The sequence below is a fragment of the Drosophila montana genome, unplaced genomic scaffold, assembly GCF_035044405.1.
Source record: "Drosophila montana isolate Dmon_TW-CO22-7 unplaced genomic scaffold, ASM3504440v1 contig_3416_1, whole genome shotgun sequence".
Lineage (NCBI taxonomy): Eukaryota > Metazoa > Arthropoda > Insecta > Diptera > Drosophilidae > Drosophila > Drosophila montana.
In genome coordinates this window covers 149890-167044 of record NW_026998301.1, presented here as the reverse complement: position 1 = coordinate 167044, position 17155 = coordinate 149890, and the positions used below count along the sequence as shown (strand labels likewise).

At 39.4% G+C, this 17155-nt stretch overlaps 1 protein-coding gene across 1 annotated transcript in view; it reads right to left on the bottom strand.

The window, feature by feature from the left end:
- Nucleotides 1-8522: 8522 nt before the first annotated feature.
- The window catches only part of Ca-alpha1T (Ca[2+]-channel protein alpha[[1]] subunit T), a 47927-nt gene continuing 39294 nt past the window's right edge, over nt 8523-17155 (bottom strand). The window contains 3 exon segments of the mRNA XM_064691178.1: nt 8523-13546; nt 15493-15642; nt 15721-15913. Of these exon segments, the coding sequence (XP_064547248.1) occupies nt 10760-13546; nt 15493-15642; nt 15721-15913 (3130 nt within the window). The 3' untranslated portion in view covers nt 8523-10759.

Genomic DNA, 17155 nt, shown 5'->3' with positions numbered 1-17155 from the left:
AATCATAGCGGGAGTCTTATCAAACACAAAAATACAACTGTTGAAAAAACAATTGAATCAACGAATCTATTAAATGTTGTGTTCATAATTGAAGTACTCAAAGTGAATGAATCAGGAAGTTTGAGCAATAAATTTACTCGTTCGAATGCACAAATATTAAAATAAAACTTCACAAATCAACAACTGAATACGTGAATAATACGAGTGAATAATGAATAAGCTGATGGATAAGCAACTTAACAAGAGAAGAACGAATATGAAATGAATAAGCAGACCTTTTAGGATGCAGTACAATACTCATAAATTGCTTAAACAATAAACAATTATTCAAATGAATAAAATAATTGAGTGAACGAATCAATTGGCAATGGCATGAATAGCCAAAATACTCAAACTAACTAAATGATTTCCATCAATAAATTAACTAAATTTAAGTGATTGTAATAAAAATAATAATTAAAAAATATTCACAAATCACATCAATCATGCACCGCAAAGGGTTTTATTCATTTCATTCATTCAACACGAATACCATGACAAATGAATATGCTGCTAATTAAGGTGCTTAAGTAAACATTCCGATCATTAATCTAATCTACAACTGGGAAGAGGAGGGGGTATTGAGATATGTTTGCAATTAATTTAGCTGCTGCCTGTTGAATGCACTCACTTATTCACATTGATTCACACAGCATGCACAGGCGCAGGAACTTGATTTGCCAGCGAATTGTGGCAACTGTTTGCGGTTGACCCGTTTACACACACTCTCTCTCTCTCTCTCTCTCTCTCTCACATACACACTCGCACTCACACACTCACACACATACACACATACTCGCACACATGCCTGAACGTGTTGCAGTCGCAGCTTCAGCCTCGACTTGGGGCACAAATCCCAATCCCAGTTCCCAATGCGGGGCGAAGTTGTAAACAGACAGCAACAACAACAACAACAACTACAACAACAACTACTTAAACAACGACAAGTTGTTGTTGTCTTCCAGCCCACGCTCTCCCTCTCTCTCTCACTCCCTCGCCCGTTCGCTGCGTCTCGCTTTCGGCCGAAAACCCATTGTGCAATATTTGAAAACAAATCCCCAAATGTCGTGCAATGCTTTTTCAATTTTCCAAATAGGCAACATGAAAAGTTGGGAAAATACGTTTTAGCCACACAATGCGAAGTTTTAGCTTTACCGTTAGCGAACACCGAAATCGAAAACCAGTTATTAAAGATCTCAAAACACAAAAAAATAAGGAAAAAAAAATCTGCCAAAAACTGCAGGCATGACTGGAACTCTCCATAATTATGTGCCTGGCTGTGTGTGTGTGTGCGTGTGTGTGTGTGTGTTCAAAGGGCGAACAAAATGCATTTTTCGGAAGATGTGACCAGAAGCAGAAGCAATTCGAAACAGAATTCGGTGACTGGCGGCTCGTAATTGGAAACTGGTTTCCTCGCTCGAGACGTGTGAGTGGGTGGAGGGGGGGGGGGGGTTAACTGGCGAGGGGAGCTGCTCTGATGAAGATTGACACAATTCGAAAATCAAGAAAAAGAAGAAGAAGCAGAAGCAGAATTACAAAAGTATGTGCACACCCTGCAAGTAAATAAGTAAGTATTTATTTTAAGCTCTATCGTTGGGAAGATAATGAGGCGATACGAAAAGACGTTCGAAATAAGTTCAAAACGAAATATCATATCAGAAACAATATAGGATAAAATCTTTTTGAATAGAAAGCCTAATTTTTTAATAAAATTGAATAATGATAATAAAATAATAATAAAATAATAATAGCATAAATAATAATATTGATAAGAAAAATAAAATTATAATAAAAATATTAATAGTAATAAAATAAATAATAATAATGTTAATAATAAAGAAACAATTAGTAATAATCATAATAATAAAAGTCAAAAATGTAAAAATAATAATATAAAAAAATTATGACATTTCCCTTATGCAGATATGTGAGAATAATGAAGCTTGAAAATGCTGAGTTTGTTTGAAAACAGAACACTTTGCCATATAAGATCCTACGCTTCACCGATCTTTCCTTTAGCAGCCATATGAAATATTGGTTCGATGTTGATAGGATTTTGCATATATTAAGGATCATAAGGGAACTCATAAATCCCGAGTTTGGTCAAGTTATCTATATTTAAAGAAATGATTTACATATCAGTAACAACTTTTTAACCAATCGTTCCTTTGACAAAGAGACAGACGAAATAGACGGATGGACAGATGGATATGGCTATATCAAGTCGGCTGTTGATGCTGATCTAAAATATATATACTATACGGGGTCGGGGATGCCTATAATATAATAACAACAAAATTAATAATAATAATAATAAAACTAATATAATTAATTTTAATACTAACGCTAACAATAATTATAAATATATTAAGTAATGTATTAATAATGATAAAAATAATAATTATAATAATAAGATAAAATAAGATAATAAAACTAAAAATAATAATAACAACAACTGTCAGAGATTTTCGTATTGTTTTCTCTTAGGGAGTCGCCTTACTGGGCGATGATCTTGCCAAAAATTTGATGATAACTATCGCTAATGTATCTCCCAGGCGACACTTTGGCTTATGTATCTGCCAGGCGACATATAACTATCAAGCTGCCAAAACTTTTTGCCAGACTGAGCCACTGCGTTCTCATGGAAGATACGAAAGCGATAGCAAGACGATTTAGCTAAACAGTTATAACAATATATTGTCCAATCTATATTCCAATTATAATACTAAGGAATCTGAATGCTGAGAGAACGAGAGGCTTAGAAGAAGATGACAGGACTAAGAAAGAGAGAGAGAGGGAGAGAGAGGGAGAGCGAGAGAGAGAGAGAAGAGAGCAAGAGCAGGGGGCAAATGAAATCAGCGAAAAACATATGTACAGGCATGTGTTATAAGGTTAGGGCAACGGCGGGCGGTTGACGGCTTGTTCGTACCCGTATTCATATGTAAGTATTCATATTCGTTTATTCGTAATCGTGTTCGTATTGTAATGCTGTCAGCAGAAACCTGTCGCTGGGTCGGCACGGCCCGGTCTCATATTTTAATGAGAAAAGTGAAAGTGTCAAGAAACAAAATAAAAACCAAAAGCCCGAACAACAGCTAAAATTCAACTTAACAGTGAATAAATAATAAAGTGCTACTAAAGCCCAAATACAAATACAAATACAAATACGAATACAAATATGTATGCAAATACGAATACGAATACGAATACACGAATATACGAATATACACACGCAGCTTGGGACGTTGGAATTTAGCGTAATCGGAATGGGGAATCGCTGACAATGTCATCAAATTCACCAAAATGTGTGAAAATCAAATTTCAAATGTGACATTCGAAAACGTCGCGTGTTGCGGCACTTTTGCAACACTGTCCGGCTGCAAGCAGTGCTGTCAATTGATTGATGATGTTGATACGTTGATGTTTTGTAGGTCAATTTGAAAGTCTATCAATTTATCGATAACTAATACAAGTTTCCTTGAGAATTCGGTTAGCTTATCGATTTCAATAGTAATATCGTTCTATTATGTTTGGGTACAATATATATAAAGATGATTAGCGGATAAAAGATAATCAGTAAGAGTCGATATTCAATCGATTGATCGATAGCTAGTTCGTAATTCGATAACAACGATTGTGGCTAGTAAGAGAGAAACGCTTGGCAGAGAGAACATTGTACCAAAATGTTAATTAGTTGCTGAAAAGTTGTACAAACTGATGAACAATGTTGCGGCACTTTTGCAACACAGTTCGCTTGCAAGCAGTGCTGTAAGTTGGTTTATGACGAACGCGTGTGAATGATTACTTAAAGAAAATTGGGTCAGGTTGATGCTCGATTAACTTAACGATATTTAGTGTTACTTTCGATAAATTTAAATTGAAACACTTATCGATTAGCAATGCAGTCTTTTGCTCTTGCTAACACTGGAGATACGTTAAGCTCTCTCTCTCTCGCTCTCTATCCGTTATGCTCTGTATTTGGGATCAGTGAATAGTGTACCGTTACGTCACGTTTGACACTTTGACCATGAACGCATTTCACGCAACAACAGCAATAATAATTGCACGAACTGTGGCTCAAAACTGAATCAAATGCCGTTAATTTTTCTTGCGTCGTAACTGATTTTTTTTTAAACGTTTGGCCATCTTCGGCGCTCATTTTTGTATACATATATTTATACCCTGAACCCATTAAAAATGGGTAAAAAGGGGTATGATGTTTTTGCAAATGTATGTAACAGGCAGAAGGAAGCATCTCCGACCTCATAAAGTGTATGTATTCTAGATCAGCATCAATAGCCAAGTCGATCTAGAAATGTCCGTCCGTCCGTCCGTATGTATGAACGCAAGGATCTCAAAACCCATAAGAGCTAGAGACTTGAAATTTGGAATGTAGCTCCTCCTTGTGCCCGCACAGTACGAGTTTGTTTCCGATAATCGATAAGTTGCCTCGCTTCCAAGTAATCGATAGAAATCGATATCGAAATCCTGTTTTTTGAGCAAATCTCGTAAGTTATTAGAGCTAGAGTCACCAAACTTGAGATGTAGCTTCTAGAATAGTATATATAAGATATATCAAGTATCTTTCATTTTATAGCTACCTCCACCTCCTCGCTACCACCACATAGCTAGAAATGAAATAAATAAACCAGTTTGTATATTATATTATTTTAGTATCGACTAGTTGTTGGTTTGGCTCTAGTGCGAGCTGCAATTGGTGTTCAGGGTATCCCCTAGTCGGGAACTCCCGACTAAAGCCTGTTACTTGTTTTATTTTGTCGTTGGTTTTTTCATTTTCATTTCTTTATAATTACTTCATTTGCAATCTTTCATGAAGCAATAGAAGAAACCGCCGTTAATTAAAAACGCAAACGCACAGAGGCAACAGCCAAATGAGCGGCAGATTGCCTCAAATCTGCTCAGTTAATATAAGGGGGGGGGGGGGACTTTAAGGGACTGTCAGTGTTGGAAAAGGGAAAGAGGGGGGGGGGGGGTTGGGAGGCTAGGCTGTTACAAAAGCGGCGCCAAAATATTTTCACTTGACTTTTGCGGGATGTCGCTTTAATAGCAGTGCGAAGTTCACAATGGCTACTCAGTAGAAGGAGGGAGGAGGGGGGCGTAACGGTAATAAAATGAAAATGTACAGTAAGACAAAGCGCCAGAGAGTGACAAAAGTGCAATGTCACTTACCCATTAATAATGAAGAAGAAGCTGAAATGCATATAAGAAGTGTGCTTGACGCTTAAATACCCTGTACTGAGATTTAAAGCAAACTGAAATATATGTGCATACCTGCAGTTGGAATTGGGGCAATCTTACCTTAACAAACGTAAACTTTTGCTGGATAACTTTGTGTTTTCTTATTGATAATTTGATATATGTATGGTAAATGTTTGCGATTGCAATCTATTTAAAAGATAAGTATATATGAGAAAATTTCTTATTGATAAAGCTGCATACCAATTTTTGTATCCCCAGCTCTTATGTTCTCTGAGTTCCATGAATTCAAAGAGCGAGCTATGTGCTTAGATAGACTAACTATCTGCTTTAAAAGTATAAGGTAAAAATCTTTTTTTAATTCAAAGACATGTCGAAAACTTAAGTGATACACCTAAAGACACACAGAAGAATCGTCATTAGCAAATTCTTCACATTATTCTTCAAATTTGTATTCCAATTTTTCACAAATTTCTTTCTATTCATATAAATAAATAAAAATAAAAAATGTACATGCATAGGATGCTCTTATTGACTCCTGCGGTCTCTTATACAAGTGTGCATATACCCCATAATTCAATCAACACTTGCAGGGTATTAAAAACTGGAGCACAGCTGAGCTAACGGTTCGATGAAAGCCGCCAAACTGTCAAAATTCAAAAGATTTCACGCGACAGTACATAGTTAACTGCTTGCAAACGGTGCTCAAGCAGTGCAACGCGCGCAGCTGCTGCTCGCTGACCATAGATGGCGCCAGGCCAAGATCCAAACAAAATTGAATATTCTCTTTCAAAATTTCTGTTTAATTCATAATGCTCTTTGTTCTGCTTATATACATATTGAAATACGTGTGTGTATCTGTGTGTGTGTGTGTGTGTGTGTGTGTGTGCTGTATGTATATACGTGTATGCATATGTAGAGCAATTTTTTTTGCGGTAGTTTCAACCAATTTATAACTATGTAATTATTATTATATATTTTGCTTTTTGTTGCTGATGCTTCAGCTGAACGCAAAAGTTATGCAACAAAATGTTTACAACTGTTTTATTTTCATATTATATAGATATATGTATGTTTTTTTTTTTTTAGTTTACTTTAATCTCTTAGCTGTGATTACTGCAAGTTTTTTTGTGTATATTTTTAGTTAGTAATTAACTTTGTTAGGGACAGGCTAGAAAAAGTGCTCAATTTTTTGTTTGCTTCTCTTTTCTTTTCTGTATTGCCTGCTGCTGCGTACTGATTGTTGTTTTTATTTCTTCTTCTACGCTCTTTTTTGTGGTATTTGTTGTAACATTTACATAATTATTTTGTTTGTTTTTCATATTGTTTTCTTTGGCTAAAAGCAAATTCATATAGTTTTGGTCTTAGTTCCAAATTGTATAGAGTTTTTTTTCTTCTTATATATATATTTAGCTCTTCGTTTATTTTATTTTTATTTAATTTTTTTTCTTTTCGTTTTGTCTAATTTTTGTGGCTTTTTTACCTAATTATTAATCAACAAGACAAAAAAAAATTTATAGTTTTTATGTGTTTGTTGTTTTGTTATTTTTATTTTTATGGGGTTTACATGCTCTCAAAAAAGTGTTACGATTTTGCGTGTCTCTGTTTTATGTCTATTTTGTTAGCTCAAGCTGCTACCTAAAAAAATTACAAAAACAAAAACAAAACAATCGAAACTACAGCACATTAACCTAAAAACAGTTTTTTTTTTTAAGTAGGCTTAGCTCTTAATATTGTGTGTGTGTGTGTGTGTTTATTTATATTTACTCATGTATTATTGCTTATATTCATAAATAGTATGTTAGTTGCATTTGCTGTTTAGTTTCGTGTTGTTTCTCATGTTCCTGGCAAAGTTCATGTTAGCTCTGACAGCGACTTATATTTAGCTGCAGGTATTTGCAATTTAAATTTGCATTAAAGTGTTTCAAAATGAATGCAGCTTAGGCCAAGCCGCGCTGATCAAGAAATAATCTAAATTAATATTTAACTGTTAAACGCAGGCTAACTTCATTGCAATTCGAACTGCTTGGTAAATACAGTGAGTAGCTAGCTTAACTGCTTGCTAGATGAATCAAATTCACAGGCAGCTATAGTTAATGCGAAACTAGTTTGGCATACATGTTAAAGTGCTGGTTAAATCTGTCAATAACAGGAAGGAGTGTATACTTTGCTATTGAGAGAGAGAGAGAGAGAGAGAGAGAGAGAGAGAGAGAGAGAGAGAGAGAGAGAGAGGCGAGAGTGGAAGAGCGAGTGTGTAAGAGCCGGACCTGGAGACAGAGCGTGCCTTTAGTTGTTCTTGCACTGCTTGAACTGCTTGAGCGGGGCACTGTATCCGTCCCTTTTAAGCCTACTGCAAACGTTACGTTACGTAAACTGTGTGTGTGTTTATGTGTTGCGTGTGTGTGTGTGTCTCGTGTTATTAATTAGGCTGCAAATTGATCGATAATGCTAACGGAATCGCTTAAAGTATCAAGAAGCAACTCTTAATGACTTGACATAATATCGATTTCGATACTTTTGCAGCTTCACCAAAGAGAGCGAGAGAGTGAGAAAGTGAGAGACACAGAGAGAGAGAGAGAGCGCGCGCGAGAGTGTAAAGAAGAGCACATGTGAAATATATTAGTATATATAATATTCAGTAGATATATCATAATTTGATTCTATATAGTGTACATATATAAAGAGTTAAATATATATATACATACATATATATATATATATATATATATATATATTCGTAGAGAAAGGCACAGATGAAATTATTATATAATTAAATTTGTTGCTTGTTTTTGTTGTTGTTCTTGTTGTTGTTGTTGTTTCGTAACGCCCGATAGAGGCTAAGAGTTTCTAAGTTCGATTTGTTGCAATTTTCTTCCTCTTTTTGTTTTTCGTTATTGTTGTGTTCAAAAGTTTATCTAAATTTGGGTTTTATCGATCTATCGATTACATTTTTCCCAATGGCTTCTACAAAGAGTGTAAAAATGCGTTTTCCTATTCAATTGTTTGTGTTTTTTGTGTTTTTTTTTTCTTCTTTGAAATTGACAGTGTTTTGTGTTCTGCTTCTTCTTAAACTTGTACGACATATATTTAGTTTTCGTCTTCGTCTTCTTCTTCTTTTTTGTTGTTTTTCTTTTTGTAAAGAGCGTAGCTGACTTTGGGCTTAGCTTTATGGTAATTCGTTGATAGTTTCACAAATACAATATATATACACACACACACATATATATATATATATATATAGATATATATACTCTATGCTCTATGCTCTATGCTCTATACTCTATACTCTATTTGTAGGGAGCAGTTGCTACAGTATTTTGTTTATATATGTACTTATTATTTTTCTACTACTTGTTATAAATGCTGCGCCATAAAGTTGTTCGTGTGTGTTTAGAACTTTGAACTTCGTAACTATTGGCGGGCTAATACTATATTATATACTTTTCGCCCACCTGACATTATCATTTAAAGTTTGACTACATTTATAGCTACAGTTAATACTAAAAAAAAAAAACAAAAAAAAAACAACTATGTATTTAGTATGCGGTATTTAGCCCGTTAGCCCGTTTTGGTATATAAAAAATAAACTTTTGGATAGTCGCATCTGCTGCTGCTCTGCCTTTAGTATTTTTAGTGGGGCCTTCGATTAAGTAAGTTTTTTGTTGAGTTTACTTTTACTACACAAAAATTTAACAATACGCTAATTACCCTTACTTTATGTGTGTGTCTGTGTGTGTTAGTTTCCTTTGGCACATTTTAGTTGAAATGAGCGAGACAGCGATAGCTGTGAGAGAGAGAGAGAGAGAGAGATAGCGCTTGGTTAAGGCCAGAAAGAGAGCGCGCTGAGAGTCGAAAGATTGTCCGAAAGAGCATCGCGTCTGTGTGTGTGTGTGTGCGTGTGTGTGCGTGTGTGTGAGAGTGTGTTAAGTACCTATGTAAATTCGTTTTTATAAACAATGCATTTTTGGTATTTTTTAGTATTTTCTGCGTGTATGTAACATTTGGTATTTTTCGTATTTGTCTGGTATTCTTTGGTATTTTATTTAAAGTTCAATTTAATATACCATCTTAACAAGCTAAAATTGCTATTGCTTATCATTGTGTATGTATTTGTTAGACTGAATACTGCAACAATATTTGTTAGCTTTGGTTTTTTTTTTTTTTTCATTTTGGACTAGACTACATAAAATACCATACAACATTCATGTGTATATATGAGATGCTCCTATATACACACTCCAGTGTTCATACATACATATTGTGTATGCATATTGTAGGGTTTTCTCTTCCTTTCATATATACTTATGTATGTTTATATATTCATATATGTTCATAAATGTTTTAAACTTTAAGAGCTAATCACAGAGTTGATGATTTTTTCTTTATATATTTTGTTCACAATTTCCATATACATATATATACGCCTCTATATACTCTAAATAGTTTGTGTATAACTGTGTATATAACGCTTGTATATATATATATTTATATATATATATATATATATATATTTGTGTATATAATCATCATTAATCAGCATGGATTTTTAGTATTTCGGTTTTACTGCTTTGGTTGAAACGGAAAACACTCTAAGCAACGACTTTTAGTATATTTCTAGTATTTGTTTTTTCAATTATTTTTCTGTTGATACCATTTGGATTTTGCTAAACTTATGAAAACCGTAGATTGCACTAAAAACAGTTGACAATTTCATATTGAGAACGCTCTATGAGTAGTTATCGTTATCGTTATCGTTACGGTTAACATTATAGTTATCGTTACAGTTATAGTTACAGTTACAGTTACAGTTATAGTTATAGTTACAGTTACAGTTACAGTTACAGTTAACGCCTAACGCTAGTGAGTAATGTTATCGTTATCGTAATCGTAATCGTTATCGTTATCGTTAACATTATCGCCTATGAGCTAACGCTTTAGTTTTGCTTCCTTCAAACTGAGCACTTGGAAAATTCCGTAAAGTTTTGCACAGGCTACAGTTACGAGTGTTTGTGTGCGAGGGAGATATTTCAAGATGTAACAGGCTCGTTTCGTTTGTTTGTCTGTTTGCTTGTTATCGTTTATCGTTATCGATTAAATGCGCTTTGGCTTAGTATTTTTGTTTTCAGCGAAACGTTGGAACGTTGAAACACTCGTTACAGTTTAGCAAGTGAAACGAATGGAAACGAACGAAACTAGCCTGATGCAAGAGAGCAAAGATACATCTGTATATATTTATAAATATATATATATATATATATATATATATGTATAAGTATATTTATGTGACCTAACAGGCTCGTTTCGCTCTTGCTTGTTATCGTTTATCGTTATCGATTAAATGCGCTTTGGCTTAGTATTTTTATTTTCAGCATTTTAGACACAGCGAAACGTTGGAACGTTGAAGAGCTCGTTAGAATCCAGCGAGTGAAACGAACGAAACCAGCCTGAAAGCAAAGTGTGTGTGTGTGTGTTTGTGTATGTTAGAAAGAGAGGGCGCGATTGCTTAGTCCGTTGAGGACTGCGGCGATTTGACGAGCAGCAGCTCGTTGTAGTCGCTGTCCTCGTTGCCGCACTGATCCCGCTGATCCATGCGCCGCCGCTCGCTGATGATGCGCATAATGTCCGCCGAATCGGATTTACTGAGCGCCGGGCCGTCGACACTATTGACGTCGGCGTCAGCGTCGGCGTCGGCGTCGCCGTCGGCGTTGCCTTTGCCTTTGCCGCCTGCTGTTGGGGCATCGGAGCTGGGGAGCTGAGCTGTTGCAGCTGTTGCAGCTGCGGCTGGCTGCGGCATTGCCGGCAGCAGCAGCGAATTCTCATCGAGATCGGCGTCCTCGTCGAGCGCCTGCTGCTTGAAGAGCTGCTTGGTGCTGCCGCTGCCGCTGCGGCTGCGCGGCGGCATGGAGCGCGGCACGGAGAGCAGCAGGCTGCTGCGTCCGCCGGCGCCCAGCAGGCAGCTCTGATCCACGGACTGCGACCAGCCGAAGGGACGTCGCTGTTGATGTGTGACGGTGGGCGTGGGCGTGGGCGTGGCTGTGGCTGTGGATATTGTTGTCGGCATTACAATAGCCAAGGGCGTGGCTGTAGGCGTGGGCGTGGGCGCACTGAGAACAGCCAGCGGCAGATCGTGGTCACGCGGACGCGTTAGCTCAGCGCTGCGTATGCTACGCACGTCCAGATCATAGCTGGAGGAGGGACTGTTGCCGCCGCCATCGGACTCGAGGCTCTCGAATATGGTGCCGCGACGATAGTCGAGCGCATCGCCGCCCCAGGGCAGCGAATCGCAGCTGGTGCGCTTCGCCTCCAGGTTGCGTCGCCTGATGGCCTGCTCGTCGAGTGAGCGCTCCTTGGACAGCACGCCGCGCTTGCGGAAGCCGGCGGCGGCAGAGGCGCGTCGCCCGCGTCGGCCCAGTGGCGGCAGTTGCAAGCCGTGCTCGTTGCCGGTTGTTGCCGCTGCCGTCACAGCGCCGCCGAAGGGCTCGCCCAGCCGTGCGCCCAGCGCCTGAGGCGTCAGCGCGCCGCCCATCTCGGCCAGACTGAGGCCCAGGCCAAGTGCCTGCTGCTGCTGCTGCTGCTGATGCTGCTGCTGATTGAAATATTGAACGGTCTGACGACGTGCACCGGCGCCGGCTTGGGTCTGATTGAGATTGGTTGCCGAGCTGCCGGTTAGACTGGGGCTGGGGAACTTCTTCTCCAGCGACGGTGTGCTATAGATGAAATTCTTGGGCAGCGATTTAACTTTTGCCAATGGGCGTGGCGGGGCGATTACCTTGGCCTGCGCCTCCGCCAGCTGCTGGCACAGTTTCTGCTCGTGTGCGAACTCCTGTTCGCGTACCAGCTCCCGCTCCAGCTCCACCTCCATATCGAGCTCATCTTCCATTTGCTTGTGGCTCTCCTCGAGGTGTTTCATCAAAACAGCCACGACGACGTTCACCAAAACGAATTGCGCCATAAGAACGAATATCACAAAGAATATGGGAGCAATAAACGAGCTGACGCAGCAATTGCGCACGCAATCGGCCGCGTCATCGCAGTTATCCCTCAGCGTGTCCTTCATGATGCCGTTCCAGTTGTCGCCAGTCGCTACGCGAAACAATGTGAGGAAAGCCATGCCGAAGTTGGCGAAGTGCGCATGCTCGCCGAGTCCCTGGCAGGGTATCTCATCGGAGCACTCGAGTCGCCCGAACAGCTCCACGCCCAGCGCTGCGAATATGAAGAATAGCAAAAAGAAGAGCAGGCCCAGATTGCCAACCTGCGGCAGGGCCTGCATCACCGTATCCAACAGCGCCCGTATGCCCTTCGCCATTTTGAGTAGCTTGAGGACGCGTGCAATGCGCAGGACGCGCATCACCCGGATAATTGTTGGATTTATTGGTATTATTTTCGTTTCCAGCTCCTCGAGCACAATGCCAACAATCGAGAGCAGCACAATGCCCACGTCCAGCTGATTCCAGCGATCCTTCAGATATAAACGCCAGCCGAGGGCCACCAGCTTCATGTTTGCCTCCAGTATGAAGACGGCCGTAAAGAAATAGTTAAAGATCTTCAGCGCATACTGCAGGGCCATCGGCATCTTGTAGTATTCCATTGCCATGGTGACCACATTCAGGCCAATTACGGCGGCGATAGCCAGATCAAAGTATTTCGACGTGACCACATTGTGGACAAACATCCGGGTCGGTGAGTAGTTCGTATAGTAGGGTGGCTCGTGCATTCGCCTTCGCTTCTTTTCCATTTGCAGGGCACGCTTCGCGGCTCGTCGGATTTTCTCCTCCTTCTCCTGCTCCTCGCGACAGCGATGGAAATTCTCGACGACAACGCCAACGAACATGTTGAGCACAAAGAAGCCGACCAGCAGAATGAATGCTATAAAGTAGAGTAGACGCCATTCGTTGTAGTTGACAATCGGCTGTTGGTCGACACCGACCGCATCCAGGCCCGTATACATTATGTTCACCCAGCCGTCCCGGGAGCTGAGCACAAAGAGCGACATCAGCGCCTTGCCCAGGTCATCGAAATTGTATTTGCGATTCGTCCAGACGTTGCCGGGTATGCGACGGCACTCGTCCGCGTTTCGCACGTTCTTAATGTTCTCGCCCTCGCAGTAGAAGAAGGTGCCCTTGAACAGCTGGACGCCGAGGATGCCAAAGATGATGAAGAACGTGCAACAGATCAGCACGATGTTCCCAATGGGACGCAGGGACGATAAGAGCGTTTGAACGACTAGTTTCAGACCCGGCGCTCGGTTGATCACACGCAGCGGCCGTAGGGAACGAAGTAGACGAAACACCTGCGAACAATAATTGGGAAAATGCGATCAGTCTAATCCCATCTTCAGCCATATCACGTATATCTAAATCCGATTAAACATCATTGACCCACTGAAAACAAAAAACAATAAACAAAAAACAAAAAACGACAACAACAACTGAAACGGTAACAGCAACTGATACATGTAACGGAAACGACTGGCATTGAAACAAAAAACGGTAGAAGCAAAGCCAAAATGGGAACGCATGGTAATGGAACAAATTGATGCGAATATGCGCAGCGGACTTACAATACAGCTACAAGAACTTGGGCTTTTATGAAATTATATGCAAATGAAACGTTTTGGAAACTGGAACGGCTATGCAAATGGAGAACGATGTGAATGTGAGCAAAATAAATGGTGGCCATTACGAAAAGAAGCCAAACGAAACATAATGGAAAGTAACACTATGGGAAAAGGGGGACAAATGACTGGCACGAATGGTGCATGCTGTGCTCCACAATGTGGAATGTGGAAATAATGAGTGGGAACGAATGGAACTAGTGGGAAAACGATATGGCAGGAGACTACGATTAAACAATGTGAAGTATGGCATATGCATAATGCTAACAATAATTGGAACGAGTGGAATTGTGAATAGGAATAAGGTTAATCGAAATGATGGAACGATTGGCATTGGGCTGGCATTATGTGAACAACTCGAATGCAAAAGGCTCTGTAGGCACTAAGCGATTAATACGAGGTCGAATCGGGGTTGCCTTAAACAATGATAATTAATGTAAATAGTTCAGATTGGGTAGGATGGCCAGATCGGAGCTGTAAGGTCGGGCTTGCATGACAGACAGTTATGTAAGGTAAGCTTAATATAAAACCAAAGCTGTACTTGTCCTAAGTGAGGTTAAGTTGAAAAAACTATTGCTGGTAATTTATATATCGGAACCAATTTAAACACACGCCAGGAACAGGAAAATGGAGTTTCAACTCAATAGAAACATAGTCTATATAGAATTTAACTTTACAGATCCGATAGGCGCGTTTAATTTCGTAAGAATACAAAATGTGAGGTTATGTTGTGGTGTGTTTATAAATTGAAACATGTGCTGGGTGAGGCATGACAAGGGTTAAGAGAATGCAAATATTACTGAGTAATATAATATACAACCAGATATATAATATATGAGCGTGAGCCAACAATTTACATTTGGTAGGGTATCAACATTTTTAATGGGACTCTACACACACACAGAGAAAAAAACGTACGAATAATTTATTTTTGTTTTTTGTTTTTTTTTTGCCATTAAATGATATAGGCGGCGAGAATTTACCTGCAGATCGGTTTGGTTTATGTTAAGTTAAGATTCGAATACCCGATTCAAACACAATATAGCCATAAAAATATACAAATGTATATATATTTATATATATATATATATATATATAGAGAGAGAGAGAGAGAGAGAAAGAGAGAGGGAGAGCATTTCGGAAAGTTATATTGAAAGAGTTGGATGAGAGAAGGCGAAAGACGTTTTAGTTTCTCAATGAAGGCAGATAGCAATGTTAAAAGACGGCCAATTGACAGAGCTGTAGATAGCTAAGGAAAGGAGAAAGAGAGAGAGAGAGAGAGAGAGAGAGAGAGAGAGAGAGAGAAAGGCAGGAGAAAGCAAGCGAGCGAGCGAGCGAGCGATTTTTTCATTCTGTTTTTTTTTTCGGTTTGTAAATGGATCCGCGTGCACAAACGCAGTTGATTTGATTTGTTTGATTGGTGCGTGGTTCGAGTTGTCGAATTAGTGGCTCACACATGTTGGGTCGCTGTATTCAGTTGCATGCGGCATGTGGCATGCGGCATGTGGCATGTGGCATGCGGCATGTCCGACCGATTGCCTGATTGCCCGATTGGCTGATTGGCAGCTGCCGGCTGATGCTGCGGTTTTGTGTGCCTGTTGCCGTTCAGCCCACAAACTTACCCTTAAAATCCCAAATATCCTCGGGCTCGATTCGCTAATCAATGACATTAACAAATCAATTATCGAAATTGTAACCAAAGATCCATCCATTATATTCCAGCCGGATGTGAAATATGCATCCGGGCCATAAAACATGCCCGTGGCAACAACCTGCAAATAAAACAAAACAATCAATACACTCAGCGAAAAAGTTGCGTTTTTATTTGCATTTTATATGCGGTCACTTGCCTTTATGAACATTTCGATAGTGAAGACGACTGTGAACACGTAGTTGGCCGTTGCCAGGAACACTCTCTCGGTGCTGCTTGGAGGGATGTTTGGTCTTTCCATGGCGAGTGTTATGCAGTTGAGGGCTATGAAGAGCAGGACAACATTGTCGAACCACTTCTGGTTCACGAACCACGAGCAGATCTGCCGGAACCTGTTCACCAATAACACAAACCAGTTAACAGTAAATTGTATTTGGCGAGCAGAGTTGCAACTGGGTTGAAATTCAATTACGGCATTTCCGTTGCGAAAATCAAAATGAAAATGAAATGCGAAAACGAAAACGAAAACGAACTGCAAAAGTGCCTGCGACAGAGTTGAGTGCAGTCAATTTGGTTGGAAATCTATCACAAAAGCCAATTGGAAAATTGGCAAATCAAATAAGAAATTTCGGTAGCTGGTTATATTGAAAAGGAAATGTGTTTTGAGGGCTTCGTTTAGCCAAGGTCTTGTTTACCCTAAACTTAAGACATATAAACTACTTCGGACAACAGCCGCAGTGGCTTCAGTTGAACGAGCTTTAGCAAGTTTTATTTATTTGATCTCACAATTAAAGCTCCCTTAAAGCTCAATAGCTAAAATTAAAGCAATTCTCTGCCTTTGCTTTACCCAATCAAATGCTGCTGTGGTTGCTGGTTTAAGATTTAAAAAAATAAACAAAATCTTAAAGCTCTTAAAGTTTACAATTGAATCAATACAAAAAGTTAGTTAAGGTTCTATGTTATAATGTTGAAAGACAGCAGAGCAGAGGCCAATGGAAAAATATCGTGAAGTTGCAAAAATTGCACTCAAAAGTGTATAAACGTTTTTCAAAAACGCACTTAAAGCTTACAAAAAGCTCACTTAAGGCTTGCCCAAAACGCACTCAAAGCTAACTGCAATCTCATTCTATTATGACTTAATGCTCACTCTAGGCTTGTCTAAATCGCACTTGAAGCTAACTACATCGTACTAAATTTTGAGTTAAAGCTCACAGAATTCTCGTCTAAAACGCATTACAAAGATCTCACTTAATTGTGACTAAATGCTCCTTTTAGGCTTGTCTAAAACGCACCAAGAGCTTACGGAAATCGGAGTTAACTGTGGCTAAAAGCTCACTTTATGCTTGTCTTAGTCGCACTTAAAGCTCACTTAAGGCTTGTATAAATCGCACTTAAAGCTAACTCAATAGAAAATTAAAGCTCACTTAAGGCTTGGCTAAAACGCACTCAGATCTTGCCTAAAATGCACGTAAAGCTTGTTAAAAGCTTACTTAAAGCTTGCGCCCTTAAAGCTCACTTAAAGCTCTTCGACGAATAATTGAATCATATCGAGATGACATACCTGTTCTCCTCTTCCAAAACGAACTTAAGGCTTACTAAATCTTACTCAATAGAAAATTAAAGCTCACTTAAGA